This window comes from Furipterus horrens, unplaced genomic scaffold, assembly GCF_987537825.1.
Source record: "Furipterus horrens unplaced genomic scaffold, mFurHor1.1.pri manual_scaffold_6, whole genome shotgun sequence".
NCBI lineage: Eukaryota > Metazoa > Chordata > Mammalia > Chiroptera > Furipteridae > Furipterus > Furipterus horrens.
In genome coordinates this window covers 96,770,296-96,786,397 of record NW_028327176.1, presented here as the reverse complement: position 1 = coordinate 96,786,397, position 16,102 = coordinate 96,770,296, and the positions used below count along the sequence as shown (strand labels likewise).

Below are 16,102 nucleotides of genomic sequence, written 5' to 3'. Positions count from 1 at the left end.
CCAGCATTAGTTCTTTCTCATTTGTTTTCCACAGAAACCCTTGGGAGAGCAGTTCCGAAAAGAAGTTCACATTAAGAATCTTCCCTCACTTTTCAAAAAAACAAAGCCAGTATTGGAGACGGAGGTGCTGGACAATGAGGAGGGTGGCCTGGCCACCATATTTGAACCCTGAATCAAGCTTTTGGGCATCCTTTCTTGGCCTTTATTGTCATCTCTTCTCCTTCGTAGCTAATCTCTAGGCCCCTCTTCACTGCCACCCCACTTACAACCATTGTCAGCCTGGAGAGATCCAGGTCTGGAGCTGGAGAGTGGGCCCTCTGCAGGGCCAGAAGTAATTATACTGAAGTATCAAGAAAGGGAGTCAGGGCTTACACCATGCTGTCTAGACCTCCCAGGTATCTCCCATTCTACTTGGAATTTTGGCTTTTCCAAGAGAGAAAAGCTAGAGCAGAGCAGCCCTTCTCCCCAAGCCTTGCCGCCCCCATGCAGCCATACACCTGCGCAGAGTGGTAACCAGGGGTGCTATACCCAGTGCTGCAACTAGCCAGGCAAGGGCTCTGCCGTGAACTACTTGTGCCTGAGTATTTCTCCTGGGCCATTGCAAGTCCCACTGAGCCCCCACACTGCAGCGCTGACAGGGAGCCTTTCCCATTCCCAGGGACATGTCTGGGTCAGGTGCTGAGTGCTGAACTGAATTTGGCCAGTTCCCTCTCATTTTCAGCAAGAATCTGGTCAGCTGATGGGATCTGTGGTACAGGCTTCTGCTAAGATGAGGATGTGGTATTAAGTGTAGTTAGTACCTTCAGGGACCAGGGCTGAGTCAGCACATGTAGTGCTAATGTTCCCCTTAGAACCTACACATGCCCTTCCATGAATGACCTCTCAGTGTGGTTTTCCCTGCCCCAGGGTCCACTCAGGCACAACAGCCACAGTACCCTATCTAGTGTCACGTGATGCCATTGGCATCTAATAATCCAGACCAACTAGACTACATCTGTGACAAGCAGCTAGCAAAGCCACTGGTCTCTCTGAGGACTGAGTCCAGGTGCCTTCAAAAATCTCATGGTCTTTCAGGTCCCTGCTCACTTCTCTCATGGGCCATTTCCAAAAGAAAATATGCCTTCGTGCTGAGTCTCCAGCCCACTCTAGACATCACTGGATGGTCTGTAAGCATCTGAGACATGGATGCAGGACCCTAGCCTTGAGGTCATCGCTGGCCATAAACAAGCTTAATCTATAGAGAACCCATCTAGTTAGTGTGTGTGTCCATGTGTTCTGCACAAAGACAGAGGTCTGTCACCAATGCAATCCATTGTAAAGGGTTTCAGTGAGGACTGAGTGGAGCAGCATGGACAGAAGCTACAGCTTTTAGCTCCTGTTAGTCCCCAGGCAGGGGAGGCTCAGGAAGGGGTGAAAGCTGGGGGGAAAAAACGATGTCTAGTATAGCTGTTTCTGTGGCATAGGCTTGTCCCACACCCTCTTCCTGAGTGGTGCTCTGGGCTTATCAACTGTGAAGGCCATCTCAAAGCATGGTTCCCTCCAAACTTATTAGCTGCCTACTCCTCTCTGTAGTTGGGGCTGTGGAGGGCATAGTTGTATTTATTGTGTTGTACTATTTTTAACATCTTGTGACTTCATGCTAGAAGTTTTCTATTGTTTATAGAACCTTTTGTAGAAACATGACTCTAAAGCACATCTGCATGTCAGTAAAAATCTCAAATTTCATACAGAAAGAGACCCATCTGTCTTTTTCAAACTAGTGACATACTTCAGGGTCACTGTTCTTCATGAGTGGACAGGAAGGACTAATGGACCTGCTCTATCACACATTCTAAAACAGTATGCCAGCTAGAAAGATTTCTATCCCTGAGGCATGTAGACCAGGCAGTCCATACCATTTTCAGTGTTGTCTTTGGTGGCCTCTGGGGACAGCCCAAAGGGAATTGCTCTTCTTCCTCATGTAGTTTTGATAACACTAACTTGACTGCTAGGGACCACCCTTTTTTCTATCAGCAACTTCCTCCAATATCTTAAGAGATAGCTTAAGTGGCACAGAGTGTTTTTGTAGGGTCTATGACCCCCTCAATTTGGTATTTCCCATGAGGCCTCAGAGGGACTCAGCCCGGACCTGCAATGCCACCTGAGCCAAATGTTCCTAGCTGCTCATGCCAGACCTGTTTTGAGGTGAGGCCCAATAATTGTGGACCAAAACTGAAATAGTCTCAGACAAAACAATTTGTGTTTGGATGTGAATTTATTTACATGAAGGCCTTATAAAGGCATAGTCACATTTTATGACACATTTAACAAAATGTATTGACTGAAATAAGTGCATTTGCCCAGTAACTCAGGACACCTATTCATACTGGGCTGTCTATAGCAGTCCTATGGCAGCAGGTCAGAAGCCAAAATCTTCAGCTTGCCTCAGGGGCATCCAAGCCCAGCCACGCCAGTAAGTGTGGTGCAAGCCTCAGTCCATCTGAACTGCATCTAGTTCATCCAGGAACCGCCGGCACTTCCCCATCAGTACCTTGATGGCTTCGCTCACCAGGACATCTGGTGGCAATACTCCTGTTGACTCAACAGAGACTGGGAAGCAAAGAGACATTTTAGTCCAGGCAGGGCTTGCAAAACCTCCTGTATTAAGTTATTGCTAGATTTCACATCTGGACTCTGCAAGAAAGCTGTAGCACCAAAGAACCAACCCCCACAAACTGCATACTCACAAATATAATGATCCCGAACCCGAGCAAGCCGTACAACCTTCTTTAGCTTCTCATTCCGGAAGACTTCCCTGCTGAACGTATCTAGCCGGGGATTGGCAACTCTGGCCACTTTTTTACCTAATGAAAACAAACCATGTTATAAACATATGAACTCAGAGCTTTCATTTCTCTCTGCTACCTTCAAAGAAAATATACTTTAGGTCCTGACCTGAACAGCATTCCAAATATCATACCTTGGACTTCATGCACCTCAATAACACCAGGTGAGAAGCACCGGCTCAGCTCCTCAGCTGCCTCCCCTTCCACGGGCTCCAACAAGGTGATGTCTGGCAGAAGCCTGTAACTGGCTGTTGCCACGGGTGAAAACTTGGCGTGATCTTTGCCTAGAGGGAAATCAGAGCCTGGGGGAAAACCCTTCTTGACATTCCCCAAGGCCCTCTGATTTTCTGCCTGTCAGTGACATCTTAGCTGGGTCCCTTAGTCACACTTCACCCCACTATAGTCAAACTACCTTACTCCCACAGGATTCTCACCAATGCCCTTCACACAGTGCATTAGTAGGTCAATCTCCTGGCCAGGCCGCAGCTGAGCAATGAGGATATCATCGTGCACTGGTCGGATGGTGCCCTCAGGGAAGAGGTCAGCTTGGTTCCCCAGGGGGACCCATATCATGTGCCTGGTGTACACTGGAGGAAAAAGTACATCAGAAGACCTCAGTCCCTAAAACTAGCACCCACCAACAGGTGGGCCCTCTTTCTCACCCTACCCATACTTACCTTTGTGGTTCACATAGAGTTCATTGGGATCAGAAGAATCTTTAGCAGCATGTGGATTTCGAGAACATTTAACTTGCAGCCGAAACTGCAGAGTGTCAATTTCTGTGCCTTCTTCATCTCCTGCATAAAGAGAGGAAGAGATGGAAGCTCTTAGAGGACTAGTGCACATTTGACTGCTAGGCACCATACTAAGTGCATTACATTTCCAATTTAATACTCCTAACAAGTTGAAGTTAAGGTAAGGGCAGATAAGAACACTGATGTACCAAAAGATTAGTAATTTGTCAAGGTCATACAGTAGAGTTAATCCAGGATTTGAAAACAGGCAGTCTGATTCCAGAATCAATTCTGCAGAAGAAAGCTGTTACCCCTATCCCCAAATTTTGTTTTCTCAAACCCTTACCTTGGTTCCGATATTCAAAAAGACGAGGATCAGCATAAATGGGAATGAGCCCCAAGCGATGTGCGAGGATCTCATCCTGGACAATGGATGTGTTGTTATATACCAGGACCTTTTCCACAGCCATGGTTGGCACCTGCCCAACAAAATAAAATTACTCATCTACCAAGACCCTACAGATTTCCCATCTACTCCCTACCTATTGAAATAGACAGGGAGAGACTTCTTCCCAGAAGAATGCTTGATTAAAAGTCTACAGAGGAGCAGGAGAAATGCTTGTCAAAATTTCAAGAAAAATAAACCTTGCAATTCTGCAAGTGAGATAATGGCAAGGTTTCCCTACGCAGCTCCACCCATCACCATACCCACCAATATACCTCAGCTAACAGAATACGTCGAAAAGCATTGGCAATGGCTGCATCAATTCCCACCATGTCAAACTCCAATGTGTTTTCATCCATATGTATCACATCCACGTGAAAATTCTAAAAATATAGGAAAGACACTAAATGAAGGTTTCCTTCTGTATAGTCAATACCCGCTCCACCCCTGGATATTTCCCTTAAGGTATTAACACTCTTTCTCATTCCAAATCCTCCCTTGCTTAGATGTCCCTCATTAGATGTTCGTTTCTCCCTCAATCCTTTATTAGTTTTTTGTTTGGGGGGGGGGGTTGTTTTTGCAGTTTTTTCCTTTATTTGGTCAAATTAAATTTTAATAGTAAGGACTTTTTTGCATATTTTAAAATTAAATTTACAGGGGTGACAGTTAATAACATTATATTGATTTCAAGTGTACATTTCTATACGTAACCTGTATATTGCATTGTGTGCCCACCACCCAGTGTCAAATCATCTCCTGTCACCATATATTTGACCCCTTTTACCCTTCAATATTCCCTCATCCCCTCTTTCCACTGATAAACACCATACTGTTGTCTGAATTTTTGTTTTTCTTGTTTGTTCATCTGTTGCTTTCAGTTTTCTACCCCACATGAATGAAAAAGTTCTTAATTTTTCCTGTCTGACTTATTTTGCTTAGCATGATATTCTCAAAGTCCATCCATGTTGTTGCAAATGGCAGTATTTCATCTTTTCTTATGGCTACATAGTATTCCATTGTACACATGTACCACATCTTCTTTATCCAATCATCTATTGAAGGACACTTTGCTTGTTTCTGTATCTCTGCATAATGGCTTCTAGCCAGAATTCCCAGAGGCTATTCTACTAGAGAACATACTTCCATACTGTTTAGCTGAGTTAACACTACACAGTCCTTATCTCGTTAGACTTTTCTGTGGTGCAATATTTGGCACTGTTGATAGGATCCCTAATTTTCAAACTCTAGTGCCTTGATTTCTGAGCACCAATCTTTTGGTTTTCTTCCTTCTCTGATGTATCTTTCTACACTCACTATCTTCTACCTACTCCATAAACATGACTATTTCCCAAGATTTCCCTCCAGAGTGACCTCAACCACACTCATGGTTTTAGCAATTATGTGCACTGACAACTCCCAAAATTATATATCACTTCTCATCTCATTTCAAACATATGGCCACTAGCCTGACAGACTTCTCCACCTGCAGGAAAGTGAATGCATCATTTTCCAATCCCATTTCTCATCAATAAATGACGCCACCATGCATCAAAGGAGCCCCCTAGATCATTTTACACTACTCCCTCACAACCCATATCAAGCAATCACCAAACTTAACCTTGTTATCTCCCCTTTGCTCTATCACCTACAGTCCCTAAGACATATTTCAGCTTTGCCTACCTTTCATACCCACCTGCTTTATATTCTAGCAATAATGAACTGTTTGGACATTCCCACAGCACATATCACACAAGCCTTTGTGATTTAACTTCTGATCTTAGTCCCATCACACCTTTCCTTGTTCTCAACTTCTCATCCTTCTAGGCTCCATTCGGATGTCATCTTTCAGGAAATATTCCATGCTTCTGCCCTTCTTCCCATTCTGCAGAATGGGATAACCCCCACCGCACACCATCCCTCGTCATCCTTACTATCAATCTCCTTTACTACATTATACTGTAATCACTTGTTTATGCGTGCTCTTTTCCAGCAAGACTGAATATCTGTTCGCAGAATAGGGTGGAAATCGTGTGTACACGGAGCGCCTAGCACATTGCTCAATAAACGTTTTATGAACCGAGCGAGCCCCAAAAGCATCTTCTGCTCAAATCACATGGTCGGTCCTATCCTCATAGCCTCTCCAGACACCTTCAGCTCCACGCACCTTCTCGAAGCGGTCCTGGTCCCAGGCATCATCATAGCCCGAATAGTTACCGGGAAAGTCGGTGGTATGAACCTAAAGCAAAGAGAGACAAAGCTGTTTGCGAAGGGACAGCGAAGCCAAGATCATCCCTACTCCGATCCCAACTCATCCCTGTTCCTCTCATTTCTCCTCCCGACCTCAAGGCCACAAAGCTTACATTGCGAACACCGAACTCCCCTAAAACCACGCGGCTCCGCATTTCTTCCACACCTTGAGCCGCCGCCATCTTCGACCTCTCCACGTGACTAATTTAGCAACTGGCGCTTGCGTTTTAGTAGAGCTCCTGGGTCTCCGTGGCAACGCATCGCCGCCTGGAAGATTGAATATCGCGAGATTCTGTCCTGTTTACGTCCACGTCCCCAGCTTCCGGAAGTTAGTTTTAGCCAAACATCCGGGCGTCTGTTTTTTGCGTTCCGGGTGGTCATATCTCTCTCTCTCTCTCTCTCTCCTTTACCTCTTCTTTTATCAGGCCACATCTTTCCCACTCCTAATTCGCGTCCGGGAGTAGCGCAGCCTTCAGCGGCTGAAGCCCTTGAAGAACATGGCAACTACGGCCGCGCCGGCCGGCGGTTCTCGAAACGGGGCTGGCCCGGAATGGGGAGGATTCGAAGAAAACATGCAGGTAATGGCTTCAACACTCCGGCTGCCCGAGCCTCAGGGCTGGCAGTCGCCCTGAAGTGTCGTGGGCACTCTCCTCCGGGGCCTGAAAGTGTGCTCCATTTGCAGCACTTTTCCTCTCCTTTGATTCTTCGTGCACACGAAAGTCAGTGGGACCAATGCAGACCAGACGGCTTCGGTTCTCTGGACCCACCCGCTCTTTTTTTCGGGACAATTTAGGAGGACGGTCGGGGTCAGGCATGGCGAGGGCTGGGAGAGTATTGCGCTGGCTAAAACCGTACTGTGTGCACATTCTTGTTTGGGGGTGGGGAAAGACGAGGAAGTAGTCAATTTTGCAGCCCTTTAGGGATTTGATAGGGAAGGTAGGAGACTGGGAGAAGGTTCTTAGACTAGAAAAGAGACAAACCACCAAGGTTCTGAGAGTGAATGAGGGGAAGGAGTGGCATGGTCTATGGTGATTCCAAGCCATATTCCCTGCGGTGGGAGAACAAAGCCCCGATCCTGGGGATGAACTGAGAAGGACTTAATGGATGGAGCAGAAAGGTCCTGAACACTGGAAGCTTATTGTCTTCACAGGGTGGGGGCTCAGCTGTGATTGACATGGAGAACATGGACGATACTTCAGGCTCCAGCTTCGAGGATATGGGTGAGCTGCATCAGCGCCTGCGAGAGGAAGAAGTAGATGCTGATGCAGCCGCTGCTGAAGAGGAGGATGGGGAATTCCTGGGCATGAAGGGCTTTAAGGGACAGCTGAGCCGGCAGGTGGCTGATCAGGTAAGCAAAACTGGATCCCGGGCAGATAGAAACGTATTCCTAGGAGGCCCCAGGTTCTGGAGTTGATGTTGGTGAAGGTCACCCCTAGTTGTCCAATTAGAACCATGTAGAAAACTAACAGAAAATAGGCAACAGGGCTTAGAGCTAACAGTGTCACAATACCCATCTACCCCATCCTTATCTTCCTTACTTCAGATGTGGCAGGCAGGGAAGAGACAAGCCTCTAGGGCCTTCAGCTTGTACGCCAACATCGACATCCTGAGACCCTACTTTGACGTGGAGCCCGCCCAGGTGCGAAGCAGGTGAGGATCCTTCCCCTGACAGAAGCTGCCCTCCTCACACCTAGTCCTTCATCCAAACTACTGCCAGAGGCCAAGCCCTTGGACTCCCCTTTTCTTGACACCACCAGCCCTCATCATATCTGTACTCCAGCTACACTATTCCTCTTAACAGTCCTAAAACAGGACATGGTGATAACACATCACCTTCCTCTTCTTTTCCATCTGGCAAACTACTCGTCTTTCCTCAAAACCTAGCTCAAATGTCGTCTCCTTTGTTCGCTGTTCTTCAATCCCATCCCCAGTTTGTCCTTTCCTCGTGCTTCTCTAGAGGTCTGTGCTTTCCTCTAACAGATAACACTTCAGCAATGCTGTACTTTCTTATTCTAGGGTCTGTGTCCCCAGAGAGCTCCTCAAAAGCAGGCTCTGTTTTGTTTATTTTTTTATTCCCAGCACCAGAACAATCTCTGAACCAAAATATTGGTGCATAATTGTTGAATGACTCTTGAAGAACTGGAATTAATCTTGGTTTGGTTCTTTGTTCATCCTTTAATTTAACCAGTGCTAACCAAATACCCAGTACACTATACAAGTATCTATTAAGCTTTTTCTCTGCACCAGGCACTATGCTAGCTGTGTCTGAGTTAGTGGTGAAGAACACATGGGAGGCTTGTCCTTAAGTGCAGTTATAGTACAGCACTCATTTGCTATAAAGGGACACTCGGAAGGGCACCTCACCCAGAGTAGGCTGGAAGGTGGAATAGGGTGGGTTTCCCAGAGCGGGTAAAATCTAGCAAAATTCCAAAATATTAGGAGCTAGCCACTTAAGAATAGGGACTTGTACTTTTATTCGTTCTGCCTGGCATTTTAATACCATTTCAAATATATTTCAAAAAAATGCTCAGCAGTGCCTAGAGGAATGATAGACAGAAAGAAGCAGGAGGCACACTGGTTCCCTCAAGTACCACCTTTCCTTCTAAACCTTCCCCAGGGATTCACCATCACATTTCAGAATTCTGGGCATTCTCTGCTGAGGTTTGCCTTTTATAGGGGAGCAGGTCAAATAGGTAAATTGTCAAGCCCTTTCCCAAGACTCGCTGGGCTCCCTGAATTCTCCATATTGCTGCTGCATCAGTCAGCACAGCATCAGAGGGTTGTCCTTCCTGGAAGTATTTTTAGGGGCAAGGAAGTGATTTTCTCATTTCCTCTCTGTCCTTACTACCATCTTCTCCCTTTACTATCTAGCATGTTCTCTGGAGTTAGAGAGATGAATAAGATTCAGACCCTCCAGCACCTCATAAGTGCTGCCTCTGCTCTCATCTCTCCTCTCCCAGGCTCCTGGAGTCCATGATCCCTATCAAGATGGTCAACTTCCCCCAGGTGAGTAGAGGGTAGCATGACTGGAAGAGTGAGGGGAAAGCCCTAGGGCAGATGGTGGGGTAGCCAGGCAAAGCCTGGGCAGGAATAAACAGAAGAGTCATTGTACCCTCCAGCCTGAATGAGTTGGTATATTGACAGAAAATCGCAGGTGAGCTCTATGGACCTCTCATGCTGGTCTTCACGTTGGTTGCCATCCTCCTCCATGGGATGAAGACATCTGACACCATTATCGTAAGCCGGACAGAGGACTTCGGGGGGTGGCTGAACTGAGTAGAAAGCCAAGGAGGAGCCGGTGGAGTCAGTTAGAAGCAGCCCTAAGGACAGCCCTGGGTGAGGCTGAGATTAGAGGCCTCCCAGGACTAAGTAGAGCCTTCACCCCACAGCGGGAGGGCACCCTGATGGGCACAGCCATTGGCACCTGCTTTGGCTACTGGCTGGGTGTCTCGTCCTTCATTTACTTCCTCGCCTACCTGTGCAACGCGCAGATCACCATGCTCCAGATGCTGGCACTGCTGGTAAGGAGTCCAGCATGGTGGTGGGCAAGGGTGATCTTACAACAGTGGCCAGGCCTTGGTCTATATCTGTCCTGGGGCTCCAGGGCCTGGAATGGAGTAGGCTGGCCAGTGGACCATTTATTTCTCAGGGTTCCCATGAGGGTTTAGAGGCCAGCCTAGCCTGAGAGATTTTCCTCTCCACCATCCTCCTTCCTAGGGCTATGGCCTCTTTGGACACTGCATTGTCCTCTTCATCACCTACAACATCCACCTCCATGCCCTCTTCTACCTCTTCTGGCTGCTGGTGGGGGGGCTGTCCACCCTGCGCATGGTAAGCTGAACAGATTTCCAGGAGTTGGCCATCCTCCTGGGGAGTTGGGGAAAGCAACCCAGAGCCCAGGCGGAACCTCACAAAGGGCTCCGAGGAAACATGGGGGCAGGAATGGTGGGGGAAGAGTGCGAAGATGGTGCTGCTCTGGGGAGGAGTATCTTCTCCACACTGCTCACTTTGGAGCCATGCCCTCTGAGCTGTACTCCTGTGGCCCTAGGTGGCCGTGTTGGTGTCACGGACTGTGGGCCCCACCCAACGGCTGCTCCTCTGCGGCACCCTAGCTGCTCTGCACATGCTCTTCCTGCTCTATCTGCATTTTGCCTACCACAAGGTGGTGGAGGGTAAGTGACAGGGAGGCCTGGGTGTGAGGAAAGGGGAAAACAGCTGCCTAGGGTGAGGTCCAGCTGACTCTTGCTCACTTCCTATTCTTTCAGGGATCCTGGACACACTGGAGGGCCCCAACATCCCACCCATGCAGAGGGTACCCAGAGACATCCCTGCTGCACTCCCTGCTGCTAGGCTTCCAGCCACCTTGCTCAACACCACGGCCAAGTCTGTTGTGGTGACCCTGCAGTCACACTGACCCCACCTGCAATCCTGGGCCAGCCCCCTTTATCCCAGCTGCAGAGTGAAGGAAGACTAAAGGATGGAACTGATGGCATATGTCTCTCTGATGAGGTCTGCAGCTGCCACAGCGCTGTAGCCACTTAAGCACCTCCTTTGAGGCCTGTTGAGGCTTCTGAAGGGCACGAGGCCAGGAACTGCTGGCCAGGACTGCAGGCCTCTGCAGCCAGTGCAGAGTGGGTCAGTGCATCTGAGGCCCTCTTACCATCTACCCCTTCCTCCCTCTTTATTTCTCCCACATTGTCTTGCTAAATATAGACTTGGCAATTAAAACATTGAAGTCTGGAACTGCAGCTACCCTTCTAGTGGTCCTCCCTGCCACTCTACTTCCTGTGCACTTTCCTGTTCTGTCAGTGGCAGTAATGTCGTGTGCTCCCTTATTTATACCCTCAGGATGTAAGATGAGACAGGCAAGATAAAGGTAGGACAGCCCGAACTACATTGAAGGCAGTGATTGAACATGGAAACTGTCCCTGAGTGCGGGGGACATCTGACCCACAGAGCTGCAAGGGGGCCTCAAACACAAGAACCATAAGTTAGGTGGAGCAGAGCACCCAGCTTGAGTCTGGGCTCAGCTGCACTCTTGGATACCAATGAGACAATGACAGTTGGACAAAAACTTCCAGACTCAATCCTACATTATTCAGTACAAGACCCTTATATACCTGGGCCACTGTGTAGGGATAATTTCCCTGTAGGAGCTCACATTTGAAGCCAAACTGGGCTTTGGGTTATACTGGGGCCAGAGGAATGAAGCTTTCTTTTCTCTGTCCTTCCTCTTAAGAGTGCTGGTTACTCTTAAAAACCACCACCCATTTTATCTGCTCTACTCGTTAACAGAGGGAATAGAATTTTTGACCTCTTCACTATGGTTACATTACTCATTAAAAAGAAAAATTACCCTAGTAAATCTGGGTCAGCATCTTTCCTTTCTAATAAAGGGACGAAGAAAGATGTGCTCTTCATTCGCTTGTTCTGTGAGGCCCCCCCACACCACCCTTGGACAAAACTTCAACATTACTGCCTATACCGTGCTGTGTGTCCTTCCTGAACGCTCCAGCCCACTTTCCATGGCCCCACCACCACTCCAGGTTGCAGATCTGGCACCCGGTTTATTTAGACTACCCGAGTCTTTCTGGTACTGAGAGCCTCAAGGCATCAGCAGTGCCCCAGGCACCTGGAGAAGGATCGGTACCAGCACCTTGCATCTACCTGCGGTTCACCTGCCCCAGAAACGTTTTAGGATTCCCCTGTATCTAACAGCTCAGGCCGCCTATACGCGGCCAGATTCCTGGGGCTGCCGCTGCGAAGCCGCCATCTTGGCAAGGAACACGCGGGAAGTCTTGGTGGGCTGGGACCTCGTGCACGCTGTGCCTCCCCTCGTGGGAGAGGAGCGAGACCGGATTAAAAGGCCCTGGGGACTTACAAACAGGACAGGAGGGCGTGCCTCGGATCAAAGCGAAGGCACAGAGAGGGTCTGGTCCTTAGGAATACGGAACAACCGGAGAATGGGCAAAAGAACCGGGTCATCTCCATGTCACGTGCCTCCATTCCCTCCCCACCCCTACCGGTGGCAGCCCTCAACCCTGGTACCTACTTTCTACCTGTCGTCTGGCCCCGCACCCAGGAAAACAGCATCCCCACCTCTCCTGAGCCACCGGGTGCGCGCAAGCCTACTGGGCCCGCTGGCCTTCAGCCGGGCAAGGGGCGGGGCGAACGGCGGTGACGCGAACGTTGCCATGGGAACTCGCCGCTCGCTCCGGCTTCGGAGCCGAAGATTCAGTGGCCTGCCGCCCGCCTGCCGGCTGCCCCTCTTGCCCGCTGCCGGCGCGATAGGAGAAGCCGGGCTAGAGGAAGGCAGGGAGCAGTTGCAGTCTCCGAGCGGGTACCTGTCCCGCGCGTGCTAAGCCGCCGCCGCCGCAATTGCGAGGGACTGGTACAAGCGCGGAGCAGCCCCCGGCCCAGACACGGACCGCACGGTCCGCCCCAGCACCAGCGATCTCAGTTCGGCCGGCGACCTCGGTGCCCGCCCCATCCCGGCCGGCTCCTGTCTGGACCCCGACGCTCTTCGTCGCTGCCGCTGCCCCCACCTCTGTCGCCGCCTGCGCCTCTGCAGTTTCCTCTGCCCCCTCTCCGGCCGAGACCCCAGCCCCGGCCCCGACCTGAGCCCCAACCCGTGGCCCTGCCAACCTCGCCCGCGGCCCGGGCCCCAGCTCCGGAGGCCCAGCCGTAGGTACGATGCTGCCCAGCTCCATCCAGATTTCAGGGGAGCCGCTGTCAGGCGCCGAGGTGCGGGACATCTGCCGCGGCCTGCGCGACAACGCCGTGCGCCTGCTCTCTCTACGCGGCTGCCGCCTCTGCGACCGCGACTTTGGCCGCATCTGCAGGGCCCTGGCCGGGGCCACGTCCTTGGCGCAGCTCAACCTTAACCTGGGCGTCGTGTCCAGCCCCAGCCGCATCAAGCAGCTGGCGGAGGCGCTGCGGACCAACCGCTCCATCCAGTCCCTCTTGTGAGTGCACTCCCTTGCAAAGGGGTACCTGGTACTGCACCCCCTTCTCGCACTCCCTGCCACCTCCTCTTCGTCCACACACCTTCTTGTACCTCCTTCCACCAGCCTCCCTCGCCCCACCCCCCTTACACATACCCCTCATTCCTCTGCCTATGCCTCCATAACATCCTCCCAGCACATCCCTTCTCTCCGGACTTTGCACAGCCCGACCGAAAGAAGATGGGATACCCACCCCTTCCTAGCAGAGCACGGGTACCTCTGACCTAATCACCCGCATTGACTTCTGGGGGCAGCTATTCAGTTCCCAAGAAGGAACACTGCCTTGGGGACCAGGTCCCTGCCCCTACGTTCTGACTACTGAGGAATCCTAATCCACCACCCACCCCCTTCTCTGTGCTCTGTCCTGGGTCCCAGTCCCTGCACCAGGAAAGAAGCTGAATTCCCCTTCTGCCTGTATTCCTTTAGAATCTAGAATTTTCTCTTTCCCTTTCCAAAGCCTTTCCTCAGCTCTGTGACTGAGTGCCCACCTCACCTCTAGGGCTCACCCCTTTCCCCTACGGATAGGGCTGATGACTGCGGTAACCTCTGCTCTCTGGTCTCACCCCCCCAGCCTGCATGGGAGCCCCCTGACAGATGCGGGGCTGGCCTTGCTGAACCCAGCCCTGGCCCTCCACCCGGCCCTTGTGGCTCTGGACCTGGGGGACTGCATGCTGGGTGATGAAGCCATCAACCTCATCTGTGGCCTCCTCCCCCCAGATGGGGCCAAGTCTGGTGAGCAGGGCCCTCCTGAGGGCATGGGCTGGTGTAGCCTCGATGAGGGCAGGAGCTATGGCCCAGAGCTTGAAGGCTCTGACAGCGTGGGTGAGAATGTTTCTTAAATGCTCTTAGGGAGGAGAAGGATCAGGGGCTGAGCAGGATGGAGAATCTGGAGTCCAGGTCTGGTGGGCAGGGAAGGCAGGGTCTCTAAGGGCATTGGAGTTCTGCCAGGCGGAGGTGGGTTGGCTCCCAGCCACTAGGGACACCCAGGGCAGATAGGGGCTTAAAGAGGGCCTGACCTTCTCCATCCTGGCTTCTCCTTACAATGGTGCCCAGGTTTGAAGGAGCTAACGCTGAGTGCCAACCCTGGCATCACCCCTAAGGGCTGGAGTCGCCTCGCCATTGCTGTGGCCCACAGCTCCCAGGTCCGCGTCCTCAATTTGGACTACAACCCCCTGGGTGAGGCTCAAGAAAACCCCCTTAGATTCTCACTACCCCAACCCCATTCAAGAACCTGGGACCATCAGCTGCCATGGTAACCCCCACGCAAGGGGAGGGAAGATGGAGGGGTGTCTGGGAGGTGATAGGGGAGTCATCTGTGTAGAGGACCAGATAGATGACCAACAAATAGATCAAAGCATCCATCACCACCCTGGCTTGCTTTATGCATTCACTCACAAACCACAGTGCTCCCCTACTGGCCATCTACCAATTGTCAGCGTTTCCCGGCCTGAGGGTGGTCTCTGAGGTTGTTAGGGCAATGAGCAGGCTGTCAAGGAGGAAGGGTTAGCAGGCCTGTGCGTGAACTCAGGTGAGTATGTGTGTGTGTTGTCTCCCCAGGTGACCATGTGGCAGGGATGCTGGCTGTAGCTGTGGCCTCCAGTCGAACCTTAGAGGTCCTAGACTTGGAGAGCACAGGGCTCACCAACCAGTCAGCTCAGGTGAGACGTCTTCATGTCTGGGGAAGGCCAGGGGTTGCGGTGGAAGGGTATCTGTGGACATACCCAGTGGGTGGCAGGTTGGAGTCGGGGGAGGCCACGTTAACTGTGTTTATCCTTTTCCGTATTCTTTTCCACCCCAGACCCTGCTGGACATGGTAGAAAATTACCCCACAGCTTTGCGGAGCCTGGTGTTGGCTGAGAACAGCATTAGCCCAGAGCTGCAGCAGCAGATCTGTGACCTCCTTTCTGAGGGAGAGGAGGAGGAGGAGGTGGCAGGAGGGCCTGGTGACACCCAGGAACGAGAGAGGGTGCAGGAGTCTGCTGCCCACCAGAGGGGAAGCAGCTCCTGGATGTGCCCTAGTGGTAAGAGTCCTGTGGGTTGATTGGAACCAGGTCTGAAGAGGCTTGGGACATGGGAGGATGGGTGTAGGAAACCTAGGCCTCTTTTTTTCCTATTTGTGGTCACCACTGGAGGAACAAATGGTGGTCTAAACACCCCTCTGCCCTTCCACAGATCCCAGCTCTCAGATGGTGCTAATGACATCAGGACTAGGGGACAGTCTGTTGGCTGAGACTGAGATGTGACTCTCCAATTGGGCTTCTGCACATCACTACATTTGTCTCTGTCCCCAGCACCTTGCCCCAGATACCAGGGTCAGGCCCTTGGGCTTGGGAGGGAGGGGGTTGCCTGGGGCTCTGGCAGCTCATGGCATTGTGGTGGGAGGCTCTGGAAGCTGTGAATTACCTTGAACACAAGGCAATGGCTCTGGACTTGTTGGCAGCTGTGGCTGCAGCCCGCTGGCTGGGAAGAGATTTTATCAATTGTACAACCTGGAGTGTGGTTGTGGTCACTGGGGGCTGGCAGTAAGGGAGGAACTGGAACTACCATTATGCTCCACTAGGGGGCAATGCCATCCCACAGCCAAAGTATCCTCTGGCCCCCCAAAATCTAAAAAGCGGTCTGGCTCTGTCTTGGGACTTCTAGAACCTAGGGTTCTGAGGTGACACCTCACACAAGCCTTACGGAGATGTAACTAAGGTAAAGAGCTTACCTCCAGAGCTGGGCTGGGCTGGGCCGGACCGGACCGCACCTCCAGAGGAAACTCAGGGATCTCATCAAGGTTACTTAAGGTGCAGCCTCTCCCACTGCCTGATGCTGTGTGTCCAGGGAAGGCCCAGGCAAGGGAGA

At 51.2% G+C, this 16,102-nt stretch overlaps 4 protein-coding genes across 9 annotated transcripts in view; 3 read left to right on the top strand and 1 right to left on the bottom strand.

Moving 5' to 3' along the window:
* XPO5 (exportin 5) overlaps positions 1 to 193 on the top strand; it is a 55,527-nt gene extending 55,334 nt beyond the window's left edge. For both annotated transcript variants that reach the window (XM_090282482.1, XM_090282481.1), the window contains one exon: positions 35 to 193. In XM_090282482.1, the coding sequence (XP_090138608.1) occupies positions 35 to 172 (138 nt within the window). In that variant the 3' untranslated portion in view covers positions 173 to 193. The remainder of the gene's footprint in view (positions 1 to 34) is intronic.
* A 2,042-nt stretch (positions 194 to 2,235) lies between these two features.
* On the bottom strand, positions 2,236 to 6,571 carry POLR1C (RNA polymerase I and III subunit C). Of its 3 annotated transcripts, XM_090282475.1 has the most exons (9): positions 6,365 to 6,547; positions 6,169 to 6,240; positions 4,280 to 4,387; positions 3,906 to 4,038; positions 3,503 to 3,622; positions 3,260 to 3,412; positions 2,960 to 3,109; positions 2,727 to 2,843; positions 2,236 to 2,589 (listed from the first exon to the last, which is right to left on the bottom strand). In XM_090282475.1, exons 1-9 carry the CDS (start codon positions 6,431 to 6,433, stop codon positions 2,471 to 2,473), a joined length of 1,041 nt encoding a protein of 346 aa, XP_090138601.1. In that variant the 5' UTR covers positions 6,434 to 6,547; the 3' UTR covers positions 2,236 to 2,470. The 3 variants fall into 3 exon arrangements, with proteins under 3 accessions (XP_090138601.1, XP_090138600.1, XP_090138599.1); XM_090282474.1 differs by having other exon boundaries at positions 2,485 to 2,843; positions 2,960 to 3,073; positions 6,365 to 6,571; XM_090282473.1 differs by having other exon boundaries at positions 2,485 to 2,843; positions 6,365 to 6,566.
* Positions 6,572 to 6,645: 74 nt separating this feature from the next.
* Positions 6,646 to 10,994, top strand: YIPF3 (Yip1 domain family member 3). Of its 2 annotated transcripts, XM_090282476.1 has the most exons (9): positions 6,646 to 6,829; positions 7,402 to 7,599; positions 7,795 to 7,901; positions 9,212 to 9,257; positions 9,396 to 9,488; positions 9,641 to 9,772; positions 9,969 to 10,082; positions 10,300 to 10,423; positions 10,517 to 10,994. In XM_090282476.1, exons 1-9 carry the CDS (start codon positions 6,749 to 6,751, stop codon positions 10,663 to 10,665), a joined length of 1,044 nt encoding a protein of 347 aa, XP_090138602.1. In that variant the 5' UTR covers positions 6,646 to 6,748; the 3' UTR covers positions 10,666 to 10,994. The 2 variants fall into 2 exon arrangements, with proteins under 2 accessions (XP_090138602.1, XP_090138603.1); XM_090282477.1 differs by lacking the exon at positions 9,641 to 9,772.
* A 1,689-nt stretch (positions 10,995 to 12,683) lies between these two features.
* LRRC73 (leucine rich repeat containing 73) lies at positions 12,684 to 15,743 on the top strand. 2 transcript variants are annotated; one of them, XM_090282478.1, is made up of 6 exons: positions 12,684 to 13,216; positions 13,827 to 13,987; positions 14,309 to 14,431; positions 14,813 to 14,913; positions 15,054 to 15,276; positions 15,428 to 15,743. In XM_090282478.1, exons 1-6 carry the CDS (start codon positions 12,945 to 12,947, stop codon positions 15,496 to 15,498), a joined length of 951 nt encoding a protein of 316 aa, XP_090138604.1. In that variant the 5' UTR covers positions 12,684 to 12,944; the 3' UTR covers positions 15,499 to 15,743. The 2 variants fall into 2 exon arrangements, with proteins under 2 accessions (XP_090138604.1, XP_090138605.1); XM_090282479.1 differs by lacking the exon at positions 14,309 to 14,431 and having other exon boundaries at positions 12,814 to 13,216.
* The last annotated feature ends 359 nt before the right edge of the window (positions 15,744 to 16,102 follow it).

Coding starts and splice junctions, on each gene's coding strand:
- POLR1C (XM_090282473.1), bottom strand. CDS start 6,433: ATGGCGGCGGCTCAAGGTGTGGAAGAAATGCGGAGCCGCGTGGTTTTA. Junction 6,241..6,364: donor GGGAGTTCGGTGTTCGCAAT/GTAAGCTTTGTG, acceptor TCTTTGCTTTAG/GTTCATACCACCGACTTTCC. Junction 2,844..2,959: donor TGAGGTGCATGAAGTCCAAG/GTATGATATTTG, acceptor TGTTTTCATTAG/GTAAAAAAGTGGCCAGAGTT.
- LRRC73 (XM_090282478.1), top strand. CDS start 12,945: ATGCTGCCCAGCTCCATCCAGATTTCAGGGGAGCCGCTGTCAGGCGCC. Junction 13,217..13,826: donor CGCTCCATCCAGTCCCTCTT/GTGAGTGCACTC, acceptor TCACCCCCCCAG/CCTGCATGGGAGCCCCCTGA. Junction 15,277..15,427: donor CTCCTGGATGTGCCCTAGTG/GTAAGAGTCCTG, acceptor GCCCTTCCACAG/ATCCCAGCTCTCAGATGGTG.
- YIPF3 (XM_090282476.1), top strand. CDS start 6,749: ATGGCAACTACGGCCGCGCCGGCCGGCGGTTCTCGAAACGGGGCTGGC. Junction 6,830..7,401: donor GATTCGAAGAAAACATGCAG/GTAATGGCTTCA, acceptor TTGTCTTCACAG/GGTGGGGGCTCAGCTGTGAT. Junction 9,489..9,640: donor AGACATCTGACACCATTATC/GTAAGCCGGACA, acceptor TTCACCCCACAG/CGGGAGGGCACCCTGATGGG.